The sequence below is a fragment of the Phacochoerus africanus genome, chromosome 14 (assembly GCF_016906955.1).
Source record: "Phacochoerus africanus isolate WHEZ1 chromosome 14, ROS_Pafr_v1, whole genome shotgun sequence".
Taxonomy (NCBI): domain Eukaryota; kingdom Metazoa; phylum Chordata; class Mammalia; order Artiodactyla; family Suidae; genus Phacochoerus; species Phacochoerus africanus.
The window spans coordinates 35,239,573-35,257,849 of NC_062557.1; the positions used below are offsets into that span (position 1 = coordinate 35,239,573).

At 43.2% G+C, this 18,277-nt stretch overlaps 1 protein-coding gene across 1 annotated transcript in view; it reads left to right on the top strand.

The window, feature by feature from the left end:
• The first annotated feature begins 1,895 nt into the window (after positions 1-1,895).
• Positions 1,896-18,277, top strand: part of GDPD1 (glycerophosphodiester phosphodiesterase domain containing 1) — a 43,496-nt gene continuing 27,114 nt past the window's right edge. Inside the window, exon 1 of the mRNA XM_047758708.1 lies at positions 1,896-2,142. Within this exon, the coding sequence (XP_047614664.1) occupies positions 2,001-2,142 (142 nt within the window). The 5' untranslated portion in view covers positions 1,896-2,000. The remainder of the gene's footprint in view (positions 2,143-18,277) is intronic.

Here is an 18,277-nt window from a genome sequence, read left to right on the forward strand (position 1 = left end):
GCTCCGATTTGACCCCTAGCCGGGGAACCTCTATATGCTGCAGGAGCGGCGCAAAAAACAGCAAAAAGACAAAAAAATAAAATAAAATAAAAAATTCCCAGGCTAGGAGTCAAATCAGAGCTGCAGCTGCTGGCCTACACCACAGCCACAGCAATGCTGGATCATTAACCCACTGAGCAAGGCCAGGGATCAAACCCGAATCCTCATGGACAGTAGCCGAGTTCGTTACCACTGAGCCACGACAGGAATTCCTTTCTGCTACTTTTTAAAATCTAATGAAGGTCCTTGTTTTCAAGAATCCTCGAAATTTTATTTAATCCTCCTAGAGGAAGGTAGAATCTTTGATAAGTCATTAACAGAATGTGAGAGTTGGAAGCTCTCATTTAGTAAAAAAATAAATTAATAAATAAATTTTACAGATGAGGAAAAAAGAAATTCGCTTTAGGTCAGAATCAAGAATTGCATGATTTTCCTTCTTTCTTTCTTTTTTCCAGCTTTTTAGGGCCACACCTAGGGCATATGGAGGTTCCCAGGCTAGGGGTCGCATCCGAGCTATAGCCGCCAGCCTACACCACAGCCACAGCAATGCAGGATCGGAGCCGAGTGTGTGACCTATACAGAGCTCACAGAAACGCAGGATCCTTAACGAACCAGGAATCGAACCTGCAAACTCATGGTTTCTAATCAGATTCGGTTCTGTGACCCACGACAGGAATTCCCTAGAATCATATGATATTTAAACAGTCACTCTGTGTAATTGTAATGTATACATGTAAGGATAACCTGACCCCCTTGCTGTACAGTGGGAAAAAAATAATAATAAATAATTTAATAAAAAAAATAAATAAAAAATAAACAGTCACTCTGCATTATATTTTTGTAGGAGACCCGTAGTTCTGGTCAAATGTCCACCCTCAGCCTGCAGCTAATTCGTTTGCACTTAAATGTGGCTGTTGGAATTGTAGTAGTTTGGTTTGTGAGGGATGAGTTTCCAGTCTTAGCAAGACTTTTACGTGATAGCCTATAAGTCTGTTAACGTTTCCTTTTTTTTTTTTTGTCTTTTTGCCGTTTCCTGGGCCGCTCCCGCGGCATATGGAGGTTCCCAAGCTAGGGGTGGTCTAATCGGAGCTGTAGCCGCCAGCCTACGCCAGGGCCACAGCAACGCAGGATCTGAGCCGCGTCTGCGACCTACGCCACAGCTCACCGGATTGTTAAACTCACTGAGCAAGGGCAGGGATCGAACCCACAACCTCATGGTTCCTAGTCGGATTCGCTAACCACTGCGCCACGACGGGAACTCCCTCGTTTCCTTATTTTAAAGGGACCTGTAAGTCAACAAATATTTGACTGCGTACCTATACAAGGCATGAAGTTTGCATTTTCACAGTGAAATGAGAGAGGAAAGGAGCTGTCCCTCAAAGACCTGACTGATAAACTAGGACCTTTTATGGTATATGTGACAGAAGGGAAAGTTCTCTCTTGGCTGAACAAATGAATGGGTACATGTTTTAGTAAGCTCCAAGTCCTCCATCGGTAACAGTTCTTTGCAATTCCTCGAGTAGGGGCTAAAGATGGGCCCTGGTATCTTCCCTTTCTGATTTGGACTTTCTAATTATGTCAGGCCTTCCTCAAGGCGATCCTTGAATAGCCTTTCCTGTCGGAGTGACAGCGGAGGTACCGGCAGGTTTCCAAGCTTTCCCCTACTTTTGGAGCGCTCAGAGTCCTATCACAAAGGTGAGGGACAATCGCTCGCTTCGGGACCTCCGCAGGCTCTTACCCAGCAGCGGAGCGCGCTTGCGTGCCGGAGCCCCTTTGTTACTCGGCTGCCGGGGTCGGCTGCGCCTGCGTAATGAGCCGGCGCCGACAAGTGCGCTGCACCACCGGCACCGGCTGGGGGCGAGCAGACCTCGAGCAGCTACCGCCGCCGCCGCAGCCGTTGCGACGGTCTCAGCCGAGTTCAGAGGGCCAGGAGGTGGGAGACTTCCCACACGGTGGCTGAGATGTCGTCCTCCGCGGCTTTTTATCTTCTCTCTACCCTGGGAGGGTACTTGGTCACCTCCTTCTTGTTGCTCAAATACCCGACCTTGCTGCACCAGAGAAAGAAGCAGCGATTCCTCAGTAAACACATCTCTCACCGCGGAGGTGAGAGGGGTCCCCAGAACCCGATGGCGGAGGTGGGGGGAGGCTTCTTTTTCCGGCTGGAGCTGAGGGTCCTCCGCAAAAGGCAGGCGCGTGGAAATACGTGAGAGTTCGAGGAAGGATGGGCGTGTGTGGGTAGAGGGCTCCGCCGGAGGTGAAGGCACTGCGAAGGGGAGGACGTCTGAAGGAAGCAAGGAGTCTTGAGACAGAGCCAATAGAGGGATCTCTCGAGTGCCGCGATGTCAGGGGTTCTCACAAAGAGGAAGGACCAGGGTGAAAATGAAGGGTAGATGGAGCGGATGGAAGATGATCACAAGGTCTCTTCCTAGTAGCGAGGCACAAAGGTGGGAGCGTCGGGCCGAGCCGGGGGTACCCCGCCGGGGGAAACCGGGAACAGATAGCTTCCAGACAGCCAGTGATGGGGCGAACTGCTTCCAGGGCTGAGAACTGCGTGAACCTGGAGCTTGCTGCTGCCCAGGCATCTGCAGTCCTTGGGGGGGCCGGTCTCAATTCCACCCCTCCGCCCCAAGCATGATAGTGGAGAAGAGGGGAAACTGAGTCCCTGATCCGGGGTCACTTCCCAAGGTCACAATTAGAGCTCGGGCTGGACAGGGATAGAAACTGGAACGTCCTGATTCCCCAGGCTCCGAACCTCGTACCTGTTTTTATTTTCTTTTTTTCCCCAACCCTACCTTGCACCCCGGCAGTGACACGTGGATTTTCAAAAGAAAAAGAAAAATTAGTTTATGACAGGACAGTATTGTTTGAAGAAAACAAAGAAGTTTATTTTGGAACTGTGTCTTGCCAAAAGGAGCCTAGATAGTGTACCCTCTAATTTCCCAAGCAGCAGGCCAAATCTTTGCCTCTTCATTATTGTGTAATAATGTGTCTTTATTTCATTTTAAGCATGCTGTATAAAATGTTGTGAAATTGAATTATTTCAATCAATTTTAGCTGTTCTTTCAAGATGACTGTTACTAGGTTAAAATTGCTTAGAATTTACAGTCTAATACTTGAAATGGCAAATTCTAGTTTACAGGCTAAAACTTGATTTAGTAACATGACTCCTTTTCTAATAAGAATTGGTCAGAATAAGGTTTTACATATCACATAAGTACATTAGCATTTTTCTTTATAATCTGTTTAGTTTTATCAGGCACAGTACTAAAGAATGACTTGAGTATGCTGTATGCTGTCTCCCACTTTTTTTTTTTTTTTTTTGCTTTTTAGGGCCACATCCATGGCATGTGGAGGTTCCCAGGCTAGGGGTCAAATCGGAGCTGTAGCCACTGGCCTACACCACAGCCACAGCAACATGGGATCCAAGCACGTCTGCAGCCTACACCACAGCTCACAGCAGTGCTGGATCCTTAACCTACTGAGTGAGGCCAGGGATCGAACCTGCAACCTCATGGTTCCTAGTAGGATTGTTTCCACTCTACCACAACGGGAACTCCACTGTCTACCACTGTTGAAAAGCATCAGTGGTTTTAATGGATCTATCACCAGCTGAATGCCATGCTATTTCTTACTTGGTTTATCTGTATTTTAATAGATTCAAAGTTAAACTGTAGGATGAGTATGACAACTAATGTGCCTTCAACTGCTAAAGCCGAAATTTTAGTGTTTGAGTTGTTGCCATAGAAACAATTTTCAATGGTTGTAGTCCTATTCTGGAGATAGGAAGGAAAACAAAAACAAAACTAGACCCTCTAAAAACCTATCTAAACCACCCTTAGGGGTAATCTAAATTTTATTTTAGAAGAAATAATCTTGTTAACTCTGCAGACTTGAAATCCGTTTACCTGTAGTAAGTTCCTGTGTTGGTTTAATAGCTTTTGTTGAGGATGCCACCAAGTAATACAGTTGAATCCAGAGTGATAGAGGATGTGTTTACTAAAAAACACTTTGTAGCTCAAGATACGAAGTTTCTGGAAAATAATAGAGTAGCAAGAAGTCAGCTCATTGCTTACTTTTTTCTCTTGGGCACTGATAACAGCAATCTGTCTTATTTGTGCATATCTCTCCATGCATATCACTGACATTTAGGCTAATTCTTTTTTTCCCTAACTCCAAATCCATTCAGGTAAACCAGATATATGACCTTTCCAAGACTGAAATACTTGAATGGCTGTAACTTGAACTTTTTTTTTTTTTTTTTAGTGAGGCAATTAGGTGATTATTTAAAGAGAGAAGAGAAGTGCAGAGAAAAACAGAAAACAGGAGGGGTTGGGAGTGGAAAGGGAGAGATAAAGACATAGACAGTAAGAAGTTCCCGGCAGGGCGAAGTGGTTAACGAATCCGACTAGTAACCATGAGGTTTTGGGTTCGATCCCTGCCCTTGCTCTAGTGGGTTAAGGATCCGGTGTTGCCCTGAGCTGTGGTGTAGGTTGCAGACATGGCTCGGATCCCGCATTGCTGTGGCTCTGGCGTAGGCAGGCAGCTACAAGCAGGCAGCTACAGTTCCGATTCAACCCCTAGCCTGGGAACCTACATATGCTGCGGGAAGTGGCCCTAGAAAAGGCAAAAAGACCCCCCCCCAAAAAAAAAAGAGAAAGAGAGGAAGAGCTATAACTTGAAACTCTTAATGTGTGTGCTATATTATATCTGCTATAAAAACATTGTCACCTGAGTCAGATTCTGGACCTACCATTAGCTAATCTTGGGACTAAGCCATAGTTTTAGTTTCCTTATCTCGAGATGAAGACCTTTTACCTTGTGCTCTTTGTTGGGTTGTTATGAGAATTAGGTGCACAGAAAGGACTTTGGAAATTGTTTAGAAATATAAGCATGGATACAGGGAGTCACATTCATACTTTGCAATGAAAACTTTGAGTTGAGTAAGAAGAAATGAGATCACCCTACATTTAATGTTTTCAAAGTTTTTATTTGTTTGTTTTTTGCTGCACCTGAGGCAGGAGCAACCTGAGCTGCAGCAGTGACAACACCACCTTGAACTGGTGGCTCCACAGAGACAAGTCAGATCATTAACCCACTGTAGCACAGTGGGAACTCCAAGAAGGAACTTCTTTACCATAAAAGTTTCTACATTTTATTTTCCTTACACTAGAGAGAAGCCAGATCCCCAGTTTACCACGCCACAAACTCAAAGTTTCAATGAACATTGGTGCCTTTTGCTAAGATTGATTGTCCTTCAAAGTAGAAAATACTCTCCATGTTTCAAAAATTAAATTCTGTAGGCCTGCTTTGTTCTTACCTGTTTAAAGCATACATTGTATTACATTATATTGTAATAGGATATATTAATATACCTGCTTCCCTTACTAGACTGTGGGTTCCTCCAGGGCAGATTTCAGATATTATTAATGCTTGGTTCTCTAGCCTCTAGTACAGATCCCAACATCCATTTAAAATAATAACTTATTGTCTAAACTAATTATCTACTGTGTGCTAGATACTTTCCCTGGGGTTTCCTTATCTATTTGACCGAACAACACTTTTGGTACCTACAGTATATTGATGAAATACCAATAGGACCAAAGTTAGATCTTTTGGATTAGATCAAGAGCAAGCAATACTCTCAAAAGGCTATTTCTTGTAATTTCTCTATGAAATTATGAACTTTATTAATATTCTTCCAGTGTTCATAAATGACTCATGTTCACTGTAGAAAAGTTGATTTGTTTCACTCGGAAAGAAAAAAAGAAAAAAAAATAGTTCCTAGAACTCACCATCCAGATATAAAGTCTGTTAACATTTTGAAGTATGTCCTTTAAGTACATGTTTTACTACATTTGGAATCATACTGTAAATACACTAATTTCAGATGCCCACTGAGCTAACTAGGGATAGGATAGCAGGGAAATTACTTTAATACTCCCTAATCTATCTCTGTGGGCCATTTGAGTTAAGTAATAGGCTTTTCAAAAAAGAGATGTGTTGGTTATGCTTCAGTGGTCGAAGAATTTTATAAAATCACCAACGGATAAAATCCTCACCTTGGGAGTTCCTGTCATGGCACAGCGGTTAACGAATCCGACTAGGAACCATGAGGATGGGGTTTCGATCCCTGGCCTTGCTCAGTGTGTTAAGGATCTGGTATTGACGTGAGCTGTGGTGTAGGTTGCAGATGTAGCTCGATCTGCCATTGCTGTGGCTCTGGCATAGGCTGGTGGCTACAGCTCCAATTCAACCCCTAGCCTGGGAACCTCCATATGCTGCAGTTGCAGCCCAAGAAATGGCAAAAAAGACAAAAAAAAAAATCCTCACTTTGGAGTTCCCATCATGGCTCAGTGGAAACGAACCCAACTAGCATCCATGAGGATGCAGGTTTGATCCCTAGCTTCGCTCAGTGGGTTAAGGATCTGGCCTTGTGATGAGCTATGGTGTATCAGGTAGCAGATGCAGCTTGGATCTGGTGTTGCTGTGGCCGTGGCATAGGCCAGCAGCTACAGCTCCAATTCAACCCCTAGGCTGGGAACCTCCATATGCTGTGGGTATGGCCCTAAAAATACAAAACAAACAAACAAACAGACCCTCACCTTCCCTCCTTATCTTTCACCCTTGGTCTCAAGGCATCCTGCCACAGATCAGTTTGGCAAGTGATAAGTTTGAGGATAAGTGTTGCTCATGGATAATGGCTACTTCTTGGTCTTATACTTTAATTGGTTGTTCAAGGAGGAAATTGAGGCATCAATTTGAGTCTCAAGAGTGTCACTGGGAATACCATTTTGCAGTTTCACCCTGAAACATGTGCTCCACATCAGGGTATTAATTCTTTCTCTTCAGCTTTTCTTCTTTCTTTCTCATTCATATTTTCAGGGAAGTCTTCTTTACTTGTCAATGAAGACTTTTTTTTCCCAACTGGCGTGCTCTTTCCTACTGATATCTTATTAACATTGGAGTAATTTAGGGAGTTTCTGTCGTGGCTCAGTGGTAATGAACCTGACTAGTATCCATGAGGACAACGGTTCAAACCTTGGCCTCACTCAGTGGGTTAAGGATTGGGTGTTGCCATGAGCTGTGGTTAGGTTGGCAACTACGTTTCTGATTTGACCCCTAGCCTGGGAACGTCCATATGACACTGGGGCAGCCCTAAAAAGACAAAAAAAAAAAGGAGTAACTTGTCATTTAATTAATAGTATTTTCCTGCTTAATAAAGCAAAATAAAATGTACATACTTATTTTCAGCAATAACTATACATGTAACTTAAACTGTATGCAAAGTTTGAAAAATTAAATTTCATTACCAAAAAATTTGAAATTATGGCAAGAAATATAAAAACCCACTTATTGAAAAGAGTATACATGTGGTGATTAATTGGTAAAGGCTCTCTTTGTATCAATATACACTTTGAATATCATTTTTATGGGGTTCCCGCTGGGTTAAGAATTCCAAAATTGCAGTGGCTCAGGTCGCTGTGGAGGCACAGGTTTGATTACTGCCCAGTGCAGTGGGTCAAAAGATCCACTGCTGCAGCTGTGGCATAATTCACAGCTGTGGCTTGGATTCAGTCCCTAGCATTTCACTAATATTTTCCCTTTGAAATATAGAAATAATTCTGCAGCATTCCTGGGGTCCCATACTGAGAAATGTCCTTTTATATATACCATCTCTAGTCCTTATAAGCTCTTCATGCTCTTTTTTTTTTTTTTTTTTCCTTTTTTGGGCCACACCCGAGGTATATGGAAGCACCCAGGCTAGGAGTCAAATCAGAACTGCAGCTGCTGGCCTACACCACAGCCACAGCCACAGTAACACAGGATCCAAGCCTCGTCTGTGACCTACATCACAACTCATGGCAGTGCCAGAACCTTAACCCACCAAACAAGGCCAGGGATCAAACCCTATTCTTCATGGATCCTAGTTGGGTTCTTAACCTGCTGAGCCACAAGGGAAACTCCCAAGCTCTTTATGCTCTTATAGAAATCATATATACTGTTGTCAAGTTGCACTATAAATGTTGAATGAATAGATTTAGAAATGAAGAAGGAACTTTATTTACTGAATAACTCCATTTTGAGAGAGGATTATATCTTCAAATACTAAGATTTTTTTTTTTTGTCTTTTTGCTATTTCTTTGGGCCGCTCCCACGGCATATGGAGGTTCCCAGGCTAGGGGTCAAATCGGAGCCATAGCCACTGGCCTACACCAGAGCCACAGCAACGCGGGATCCGAGCCGCGTCTGCGACCTACACCACAGCTCACGGCAACGCCGGATCGTTAACCCACTGAGCAAGGCCAGGGACCGAACCCGCAACCTCATGGTTCCCAGTCGGATTCGTCAACCACTGCGCCACGACGGGAACTCCAGATTTTTTTTTTAATTGGAGTTTCCATTGTGGCTCAGTGGTAACAAACCCAACTAGTATCCATGAGGGCTTGGGTTCAATCCATGGCCTCACTCAGTGAGTTAAGGATCTGGCATTCCCAAGAGCTGTGGTGTGGGTTGCAGACATGGTTCAGATCCCGAGTTGCTGTGGCTGTGGCTGTGGTCACATTCAACCCCTAGCCTGGGAACTTCCATATGACGCAGGTATGGCCCTAAAAAAAGGTACATTTTATTTGCAATAAACGATCTTTCCAATATCAGAAAATATCTAATTTTGAAAGTTGTTCTTTTTTTCTTCTTTTTTGGCTACCCGACGGCACATGGAATTCCTGGGCCAGGGATCAGATCCAAGTAGCAGTTGCCATTTCAAGCCACAGCTGTGGCAAAATGGGATCCCTAATCCGCTGTGCCGGGCCGGGGATCAAACCTTTGTCCCAGCACCCCCAAGACACTACCGATCCTGTTTCGCTACAACGGGAACTCTGAAAGTTGTTCTTTTGTGGCTGGTGGACGTTGTCATTTTTGTCATTGGTTTTGTAAACCTCACACATAGGCATACATATAGCATGTAAACAAAAGATGTTAATGGTGGTTGGAGCATAACTGTAAAACAACTCTACAATTTTATTGAACGTTTATTGGTATATAAAACATTTGGGGAGCTCCAAATGTGGTGGCTCGGCAGGTTAAGAACCCACCAGAGTGTCTGAGAGGATGTGGGCTCCATCCCTGGCTGCACTCAGTAGGTTAAGGATCCTGTGTTGCTGTGGCTGTGGTATATGCTGGCAGCTGCAGCTCTAATTTGACACCTAGCCTGAGAACTTCCATATGCCACAGGTGTGGCCCTAAAAAGAAAATTACAAAAGTTATTTGGGGGGTAAAAAGCCAACTAAACAGATATTTCTTTCCTTTACAGCATTTAAATCTAAACATGCAAAGGAATGTTTCCTTTACTTTTCCTATCCTAACAGAATTTAACCAATCACAGAGTAATTATGAAGCACTATGTAAGAGGAAACATTAACATAGAATAAAAATTTGGAAAAAAAAAATTTGGGAAGTGTAGTTTTGTGTAGTATTGGGAAGTGAAGCTTTCTCAAAGAAGTGAAAAATGTAAACTAGTGAAGAGAGAGGCGAGGGGACATAAGAAGAGAAATTATGAACAAATTGTGTTAGGACAGCATGTAAAATCTATGATACTCATTCTCTTCCACATTTCATAATTCATTTCATAACTAAAATTAAACTTGTTTACATGTAGAATGTTATTTGCAAAGCCAGGCCTTAAGCTGCTTATTGAGGGAAAAGAAAAATTAATGGCAAACATGCTCTATGAATGAGATGATGATAATTGGAAAGAGAAGAAATTCAAATCATTTCATGAAAGAAGAGCTATCACCAAAGAAATCCTTGGAGAGGAATGGCATGCTTTTAAATTAGTCCCTTAGTTACTCTCCAGGTTTTTACCATATGAATCTAACAAGTAACTTATGACTCCGTTAAATTGAAATAAAGTGCCGTAGGAATGGCAGCATAGAAACTGCAGCATAGTTTGTGGTAAAAAGGGTAGGATCTGAAGTCATACTGCTTATGCTTGAATCCTAGTTCCCCTTGTTGGTTATGTGACTTTACCCCAATTTTTTTTCTGGAGATGGTAGTACTTGCCGTGGTTCTGGACACTTTAATGAAATAGTATATAAAATACTAAGCACAGTATCTAGCTTCTATTAATTTTATTTATATATTTATTTATTTATTTATTTATTATTTTTTGTCTCTTTGCCTTTCCTAGGGCCGCTCCTGAGGCATATGGAGGTTCCCAGGCTAGGGGTTGAATCGGAGCTGTAGCCACCGGCCTACGCCAGAGCCACAGCAATTTGGGATCCAAGCTGCATCTGCAACATACACCACAGTTCATGGCAACGCCAAATCCTTAACCCACTGAGCAAGGCCAGGGATCGAACCCGCAACCTCATGGTTCCTAGTCGGATTCGTTAACCACTGCGCCACAACAGGAACTCCTAGCTTCTATTAATTATTAATATCTTGACTACCTTTTAAGCATTTGATTTAATTAATTGATTGATTGATTAATTTTTGGCTGTGCCTGTGGCATGCAGACAGAAGCTCCCTGGCCGGGGTCAAACCCATGCCACAACAGCAGCTCAAGCCACAGTTGGATCCTTAACTTCCCGAGCCACCAGGGAATTCTCATGTCTTATTTTGTACTGGCTATTAATTTTATAAACTTATAAAGTAGATCAAAGATCTTAAGTAATAATATTTGCATGCTTAAGCCATTAGGTTTAAAATGAATTAAAATGATTGTGGGGAGTTCCCGTTGTGGCTCAGTGGTAATGAACCCAACTAGTATTCATGAGGACATGGGTTCAATCCCTAGCCTTGCTCAGTGGGTTAAGGATCCAGTGTTACCTTGAGCCGTGGTGTAGCCCACAGACGAGGCTCGGATCTGGTGTTGCTGTGGCCGTGGCAGAGCTGGTAGCTATAGCTCCAATTTGACCCCTAGCCTGAGAACGTCATACACCGCAGGTGTGGCCCTAAAAAAAATGTGGAAAGCAGACATAAAAGACAAACAGAACTTTAGTGTAAATATTAGTAACAAAAATTATATTAACTATGGGGAAATATTTTTTCAGGGTTCTGAATCTCTAGTTTATATTTTTCCTAACTCCTTTCCCTCAAAACAAAAAGATCAAGCAGTAAGTATCTTTGAACTTTTTTTTTTTTTTTTTGGTCTTTTTAGGGCCACACCCATGGCATATAGAAGTTCCCAGGTTAGAGGCTGAATCAGAGCTGCAGCTGCCAGTGTACACCACAGTCAAAGCAACTTGGGATCCAAGCTGGATCTGCAACCTACACCACAGCTCGTGGCAACACTGGATCCTTAACCCACTGAGCAAGGCCAAGGATGGAACCCAGGTCCTCACGGATACTAGTCAGGTTCGTTACCACTGAGCCACAACCGGAACTCCTCTTTTGAACTTTATAATGCGGCACATTTCAAGCATCTACCAAAGTGGAAAGACTCCATTACCCGGGAGTTCCCATCATGGCGCAGCAGAAATGAATCCAACTAGGAACCATGAGGTTGGGGGTTCGATCCCTGGTCTCGCTTGGTGGGTTAAGCCTCTGACATTGCTGTGGCTGTGGTGTAGGCTGGCAGCTGTAGCTCCAATTGGACCCCCCTAGCCTGGGAACCTCCATATGCTGAGGGTGCGGCCCTAAGGAAAAAAAAAAAGACTCCCATTACCCAGATAAAATTGTCAACTCATACCCAGTCTTGTTTCATCTGTATCCCTGCCCATTCTTCTCACTTGGAGTATTTTCAAACGGATTTCATATCATTTCAAACTTAAATATTTATTGACACTTTTGTGGAAGATTCTAATACATGTGTATTACAAAGCCCTTGTTATTGGAATTTGAGATAGCTAATAAATAACGCTGCTTGCTTTTTCTTCCCAAGTTGGGAACCAACTTAGAAATAAAATGTATGCATCAGAAAGTAAAGATAAAAGTATTTACTTTATTACTAATAGAGCTGAATTTGGACTCTGTAATGCCCCCTCTGAATTAACACTAAAACCAGAGGCCTTTTCTTCGCATTGGCAGGGCCTGCCCTGGCAAACTTTCTGCATAAATGAGCAGAAATTTTGTTCCTTCTGAGGGTAGGCAGTCCAAATTAAGAGGACTGTGAAGGATTGAGTTACAGACAAACAGCTCTTTCTCCTATGTCATTTCTACTCCCATTGGGAGGACTATATGAGGGAGTAGACTATATGAGGGAGTAAAGAAGGGTTAAGAGTGTTTTTTAATTTAGGGATAGCATACATGAAGTAGCACTGACCTTAAGTGTACAGCTTAATTTTTTTTTTTTTTTGGCTTTGACTATGGCATGCAGAAATTCCTGGGCCAGTGATCAAACCCCAGCCAGAGCAGTGACCCAAGCCACAGCAGTGACAATGCCAGATCCTTAACCTACTAGGCCACCAGGAAACTCCTAATTTTATTATTTATTTATTTATTTGGTCTTTTGTCCTTTTAGGGCCGCACCTGCAGCATATGGAGGTTCCCAGGCTAGGGGTCTAATCAGAGCTATTGCCGCTGGCCTACACCACAGCCACTGCAACGAGGGATCCTTAACCCACTGAGCAAGGCCAGAGATCAAACCTGAAACCTCATGGTTCCTAGTCGGATTCATTAACCACTGAGCCATGATGGGAACTCCCTGGATACTCTTAATTAAAAAAAAAAAAGTGGGAGTTCCTGTAGTGGCGCAGTGGTTAACGAATCTGACTAGGAACCATGAGGTTGCGGGTTCGATCCCTGGCCTTGCTCAGTGGGTTAACAATCCGGCGTTGCCGTGAGCTGTGGTGTAGGTTGCAGACGCAGCTCGGATCCCGCGTTGCTGTGGCTCTGGCGTAGGCCGGTGGCTACAGCTCCGATTCAACCCCTAGCCTGGGAACCTCCATATGCCGTGGGAGCGGCCCAAAGAAATAGCAAAAAGACAAAAAAAAAAATGTGTGCATACATCCAAGTAGTCATTACTTAGATCAAGATATGGAACACTTCTAGAATCCCATAAGATTCCCTTGGTTCCCTTCCCAGTCTGTCCTCCATTCCCATAGGTGACCACCTCTCTGACTTTTATCATCATTGATGATTTAAGACCGTGGTTTTCAAAGTGTGGTCTGTGGACTCCTGGGAGTCCCTGAGACCTTTCATGGTTCTACAAGGTCAAAAAAATTTTCATAAGACATTACCTACATTTTTACCTTGTTAACATTTGTGCTGATGGTTCAGAAGCAGTAGTGGGTAAAAGTAGTGTTGCTTTAGCATGAATAAAAATACTGGTAGGGGGAGTTCCCATTGTGGCTCAGAGGAAACGAATTGACTAGTATCCATGAGGATGTGGGTTCGATCCCTGGCCTCACTCAATGGGTTAAGGATCCGGTGTTGCCATGAGCTGTGGTTAGGCACAGACATGGCTTGGATCCTGCATTCCTGCATTGCTATGGCTCTGGTGTAGGCTGGCAGCTGCAGCTCTGATTAGATCCCTAGCCTGGGAACTGCCAGATGCCTAGGGTGCAGCTGTAAAAAGCGGGGGGGCGGGGGGGGGGGGGGGGAGAAAGAAAATACTGGTACTAAATGTATTTGTTGCCATTGTATTTTTCACAGTCATGCACTCACTTTTTTTTTTTTTTTCCCAAGGCGGTTTCACATAATAACTTTGACGGGGGTTTCCTGGTGGCCTAGAGGTTAAGGATCTGACATTGTCTGTGATGTGGCTCAGGTCACTGCTGCGGTGTGGATTGGATCCCTGGCCCCAGGAACTTATGAATGTCATGGGCATGGCCAAAATAAAAAAGAAAAAGAAAAAAGAAAATCTTTGATGTATTAGTAAAAATTGATAATTTTATTAAAGTTCAATCCTTGAATACAGGTAACTTGTAATATTTATGTAACAAAATTGGGAGTACACAAAAAGCACTTTTGCTGCATACCAAAGTATGATTATGGTTGTCTTGAGGAAAAGCACTTGTGCAATTGCTTGAATTCTCAGCTGAATTAACCTTTATTTTTTCCAAAGAACACCATTTTTACTTGAAAAATGGAGTGAAAAACTGCTTGTTCAGACTTAAGTATTAGGCAGATATGTTCGTGAAAATTAATAAAGTGAGTCTGTCATTAGAAGGAAAATAATCTAGCTGCCTTCTAATAAAGCAGTTCCAATGATTAAATTTGAGCTTTCAAGCAAGAATTAGACTTTTGAAAAACTTGTACCATCCACTGTGAGCTTGGTAGCTTTCCAGTTCTTAAAGACTTTCCTGATGATATCAGGTATTAATTAATGTGATTTTAAAAAAATATCTTATACAAAAAATATTTTATAATGAAATATGTTGATACTTAGAAGATCAGCATAATTCAGTGAATCAATATTTTCTGAAAACCAATTCATTATATTATAAAACTATGCATGAGTGAAAGATCCAGTCAAGCTTCAAGGTGGACCAATCAGTGTTCATGTGTGAAAGGGTCATTGACATGGTTCAGACTCCACATTGCGACTAACTTTTAAGAATCTGCCATTTATTGAATTTTGGTGCAGTTTCAAAGAATCTTTTTTTTTTTTTGTCTTTTTGCCATTTCTTGGGCTCCTCCTGCGGCATATGGAGGTTCCCAGGCTAGGGGGTCAAATTGGAGCTGTAGCCACCAGCCTACACCACAGCCACAACAATGAGGGATCCAAGCCACGTCTGCAACCTACACCACAGCTCACGGCAACGCTGGATCGTCAACCCACTGAGCAAGGCCAGGTATCGAACCCGAAACCTCATGGTTCCTAGTTGGATTCCTTAACCACTGCGCCACGAGGGGAACTCCTCAAAGAAGAATTTTTTTTCAAACTATCTGTGTGAGGGTTAATATGTATGTATGAAGCAGATATGAGAATCTAGCTGCCTTTTATTAAGCCAGGCATTAAAGAGATTTGCAAAAATGTAAAACAATGCCATGCTTAGCGTTAAGGTTTTTGGTAGGTAGTTATTTTTCATAAAATGTTATGTTAACATGTAATGGATTTACTACTGTCATCTTCATATAGATAATTTTTTAAAATTTAGAAGTCAATTTCAAATAAGTAATTTTTTACTTTTTAGGGTCACACCCATGGCATATGGAAGTTCCCACGCTAAGCGTTGAATGGAGCTGCCAACCTAAGCCACAGCTACAGCAACTAGGGATCTGACCCATATCTGTGACCTACATCACAGCTCATGGCATCACCTAATCCTTAACACACTGAATGAGGCCAGGGATCGAACCCGAGTCCTCATGGATACTAGTTGGGTTTATTACTGCTGAGCCATGATGGGAATTCCAAGGCATTAACTCTTGACTGTAATAAGAATCATTGTAGGAGTTCTCATTGTGGCTCAGCTGTTAACGAACCCAACTAGCATCCATGAGGAAGCGGGTTCAATCCCGGGCCTCACGCAGTGGGTTAAGGATCTTGCGTTGCCGTGAGCTGTGGTGTAGACGTGGCTCAGATCTAGAGTTCTGTGGCTGTGGTGTAGGCTGGCAGCTACAGCTCCGATTCGACCCCTAGCCTGGAAACCTCCATATGCTGCGGCCCTAAAAATGACCAAAAAAAAGAATCATTGTAATTTGAAGTGATGACAAAGAAAAGTGCTTCATGGAGGAGTGCAGGAATTCATTCTGGGATGAAGATTGGGATGCTGTGAAGAAAATATTCAAGGCATATGGCCTAAGAATTTGATTCTATTTTAAAAGTAATGCATAGTCATTACAGAGGGTTTGTAAGGTATATAAGAATGCAGTTAAATCATTTGTGGCATTCCCATCATGGCACAGCAGAAACGAATCTGACCAGGAACCATGAGGTTGCGAGTTCGATCCTTGGCCTCGCTCAGTGGGTCGGGGATCTGGCATTGCAGTGAGCTGTGGTGTAGGTCACGGATGTGGCTTGGATCCTGCATTGCTGGCAGCTGTAGCTCCAATTAGACCTCTAGACTGGGAACCTCCATATGCTGAGGGTGTGGCCCTAAAAAGCAAAAAAAAAAAAAAAGAAAAGAAAAGAAAGAAAAATCATATGTATTCTAGTCACCCAGAGATAACTGCTATTAACTGATTTGTTGTTAGAAACTACTGATGATTTATTGTACCAGAAAGCAAGGAAAGTAAAAGGACACAGGGAGGAGCTAATGATGTTGACTTCGATTACTTGGTGAAAGTGGTGAAGTTACTCTTTTTCTCTTGGTAATTAGTAAGTATTTTGTAGGAAACTACTTTGAAATTACATAAACACCCCATTCCTTATCAAACTTTCAGTCCATTTATTAAAGTGGATCCAGAATATCCTATTTTGTTCAATGGTTTAAAGTTTGTTATTATCATCATTTGATATTAACTTTATCTCAGGTCTGGCCAGTGAGAGCTCCTTCAAACTGGCTTCTGTGTTCTATTAACTTCCTTGCTTTTTGGGATAACAGGCAGTCAGTAGTTTAACCTAACCTAGAAATAACCATATTAACACTATTTTCTTTTTGGTAATATTCTAGGATGCTTTGATCTTGAATATTGATTATTTGTATATAATATATTTCCATAGTTTTTTACTCAAACAAACACTGACTGGACTTTTAAAGGTCATTTAAGGAGATCCCGTCGTGGCGCAGTGGTTAACGAATCCGACTAGGAACCATGAGGTTGCGGGTTCGGTCCCTGCCCTTGCTCAGTGGGTTAATGATCCGGCGTTGCCGTGGGCTGTGGTGTAGGTTGCAGACGCGGCTCGGATCCCGCGTTGCTGTGGCTCTGGTGTAGGCCGGTGGCTACAGCTCTGATTCAAACCCTAGCCGGGGAACCTCCATATGCCGTGGGAGCGGTCCAAGAAATGGCAAAAAAAAAAGTCATTTAACCTCAAAGTTACACTTACTTTTGAAAAAACCTTTAAGATCCACATTTGCTTCATCTGTTTTCTATTGTGCATCAGCTCTAGTAACGAAAGTGAACCTAAAGTCAAGGTAGATTTTTTTTTTTCACATGGGTATCTCTTTCTGTCTGCTAAATTGGTGGAACTTTTAGAACATTTGGTTAGGGAATTCCCATTGCGGCTCAGCAGTAAGGAACCTGACTAATAGCCATGAGGACTCGGGTTTGATCCCTGGCCTTGCTCTGTGGGTTAAGGATGTGGCATTTCTGTGAGCTGTGGTGTAGGTTGAAGGACGTGGCTTGGATCTCGAGTTGCTGTGGCTGTGGTGTAGGCCGGCAGCTGCAGGTCAGATTCTACCCCTAGCCTGGGGACTTCCATATGCCGCAGTGCGGCCCTAAAACAACATTAAAAAAAAAAAAAAAAAAAAAAAAAGGAGTTCCCGTGGTGGCCCAGTGGTTAACGAATCCGACTAGGAACCATGAGGTTGCGGGTTCGGTCCCTGCCCTTGCTCAGTGGGTTAACGATCCGGCGTTGCCGTGAGCTGTGGTGTAGGTTGCAGACGCGGCTCAGATCCCGCGTGGCTCTGTGGCTCTGGCGTAGGCCAGTGGCTGCAGCTCCGATTCAAACCCTAGCCTGGGAACCTCCATATGCTGCGGAAGCCGCCCAAGAAATAGCAAAAAAAAAAAAAAAAAAAGTGAAAAGCTATCACTTTCTGAATTGATGGCACAGCACTTGATATGTTAATTTATTCAGTTATACCAGTCCTTTGAGATGGGTGCCATCATCATCCACATTCTTAGCCACAGAGAAATTAGGTAACTTTCCCAAGGTTCCCAAGTATCAAATAGACTTGAGAGCAGAGATCCTAACTCCAGAATCCCACCCTCAACTACTACACTATACTACCTTCAGTCACAGGGATTGAAAGTCACTTCTTGAAGTTCCCACTGTATTGCAACAGGATTGGTGGTGTCTTGGAAGTGCTGGGACGCAGGTTCGATCCCTGGCCCAGCACAGTGGATTAAGGGTCCCTCATTGCCACAGTTGGGGCTTAGGTGGCAACTGCGGCTCCGATCTGATTCTTAGCCTGGGAACTCCATATGTTTCAGGGCAACCAAAAAAGAAAACAGTCACTTCTTGGAGTTCCCACTGTGGTACAGTGGGTTAAGAACTACTGCAGGAGTTCCCATCGTGGCTCAGTGGTTAACGAATCTGACTAAGAACCGTGAGGTTTCGGGTTTGATCCCTGGCCTCGCTCAGTGGGTTAGGGATCCATTGTTGCTGTGAGCTGTGGTGTAGGTCAAAAACGAGGCTCAGATCTGGCGTTGCTGTGGCTGTGGTGTAGGCCTGAGGCTACAGCTCCAATTA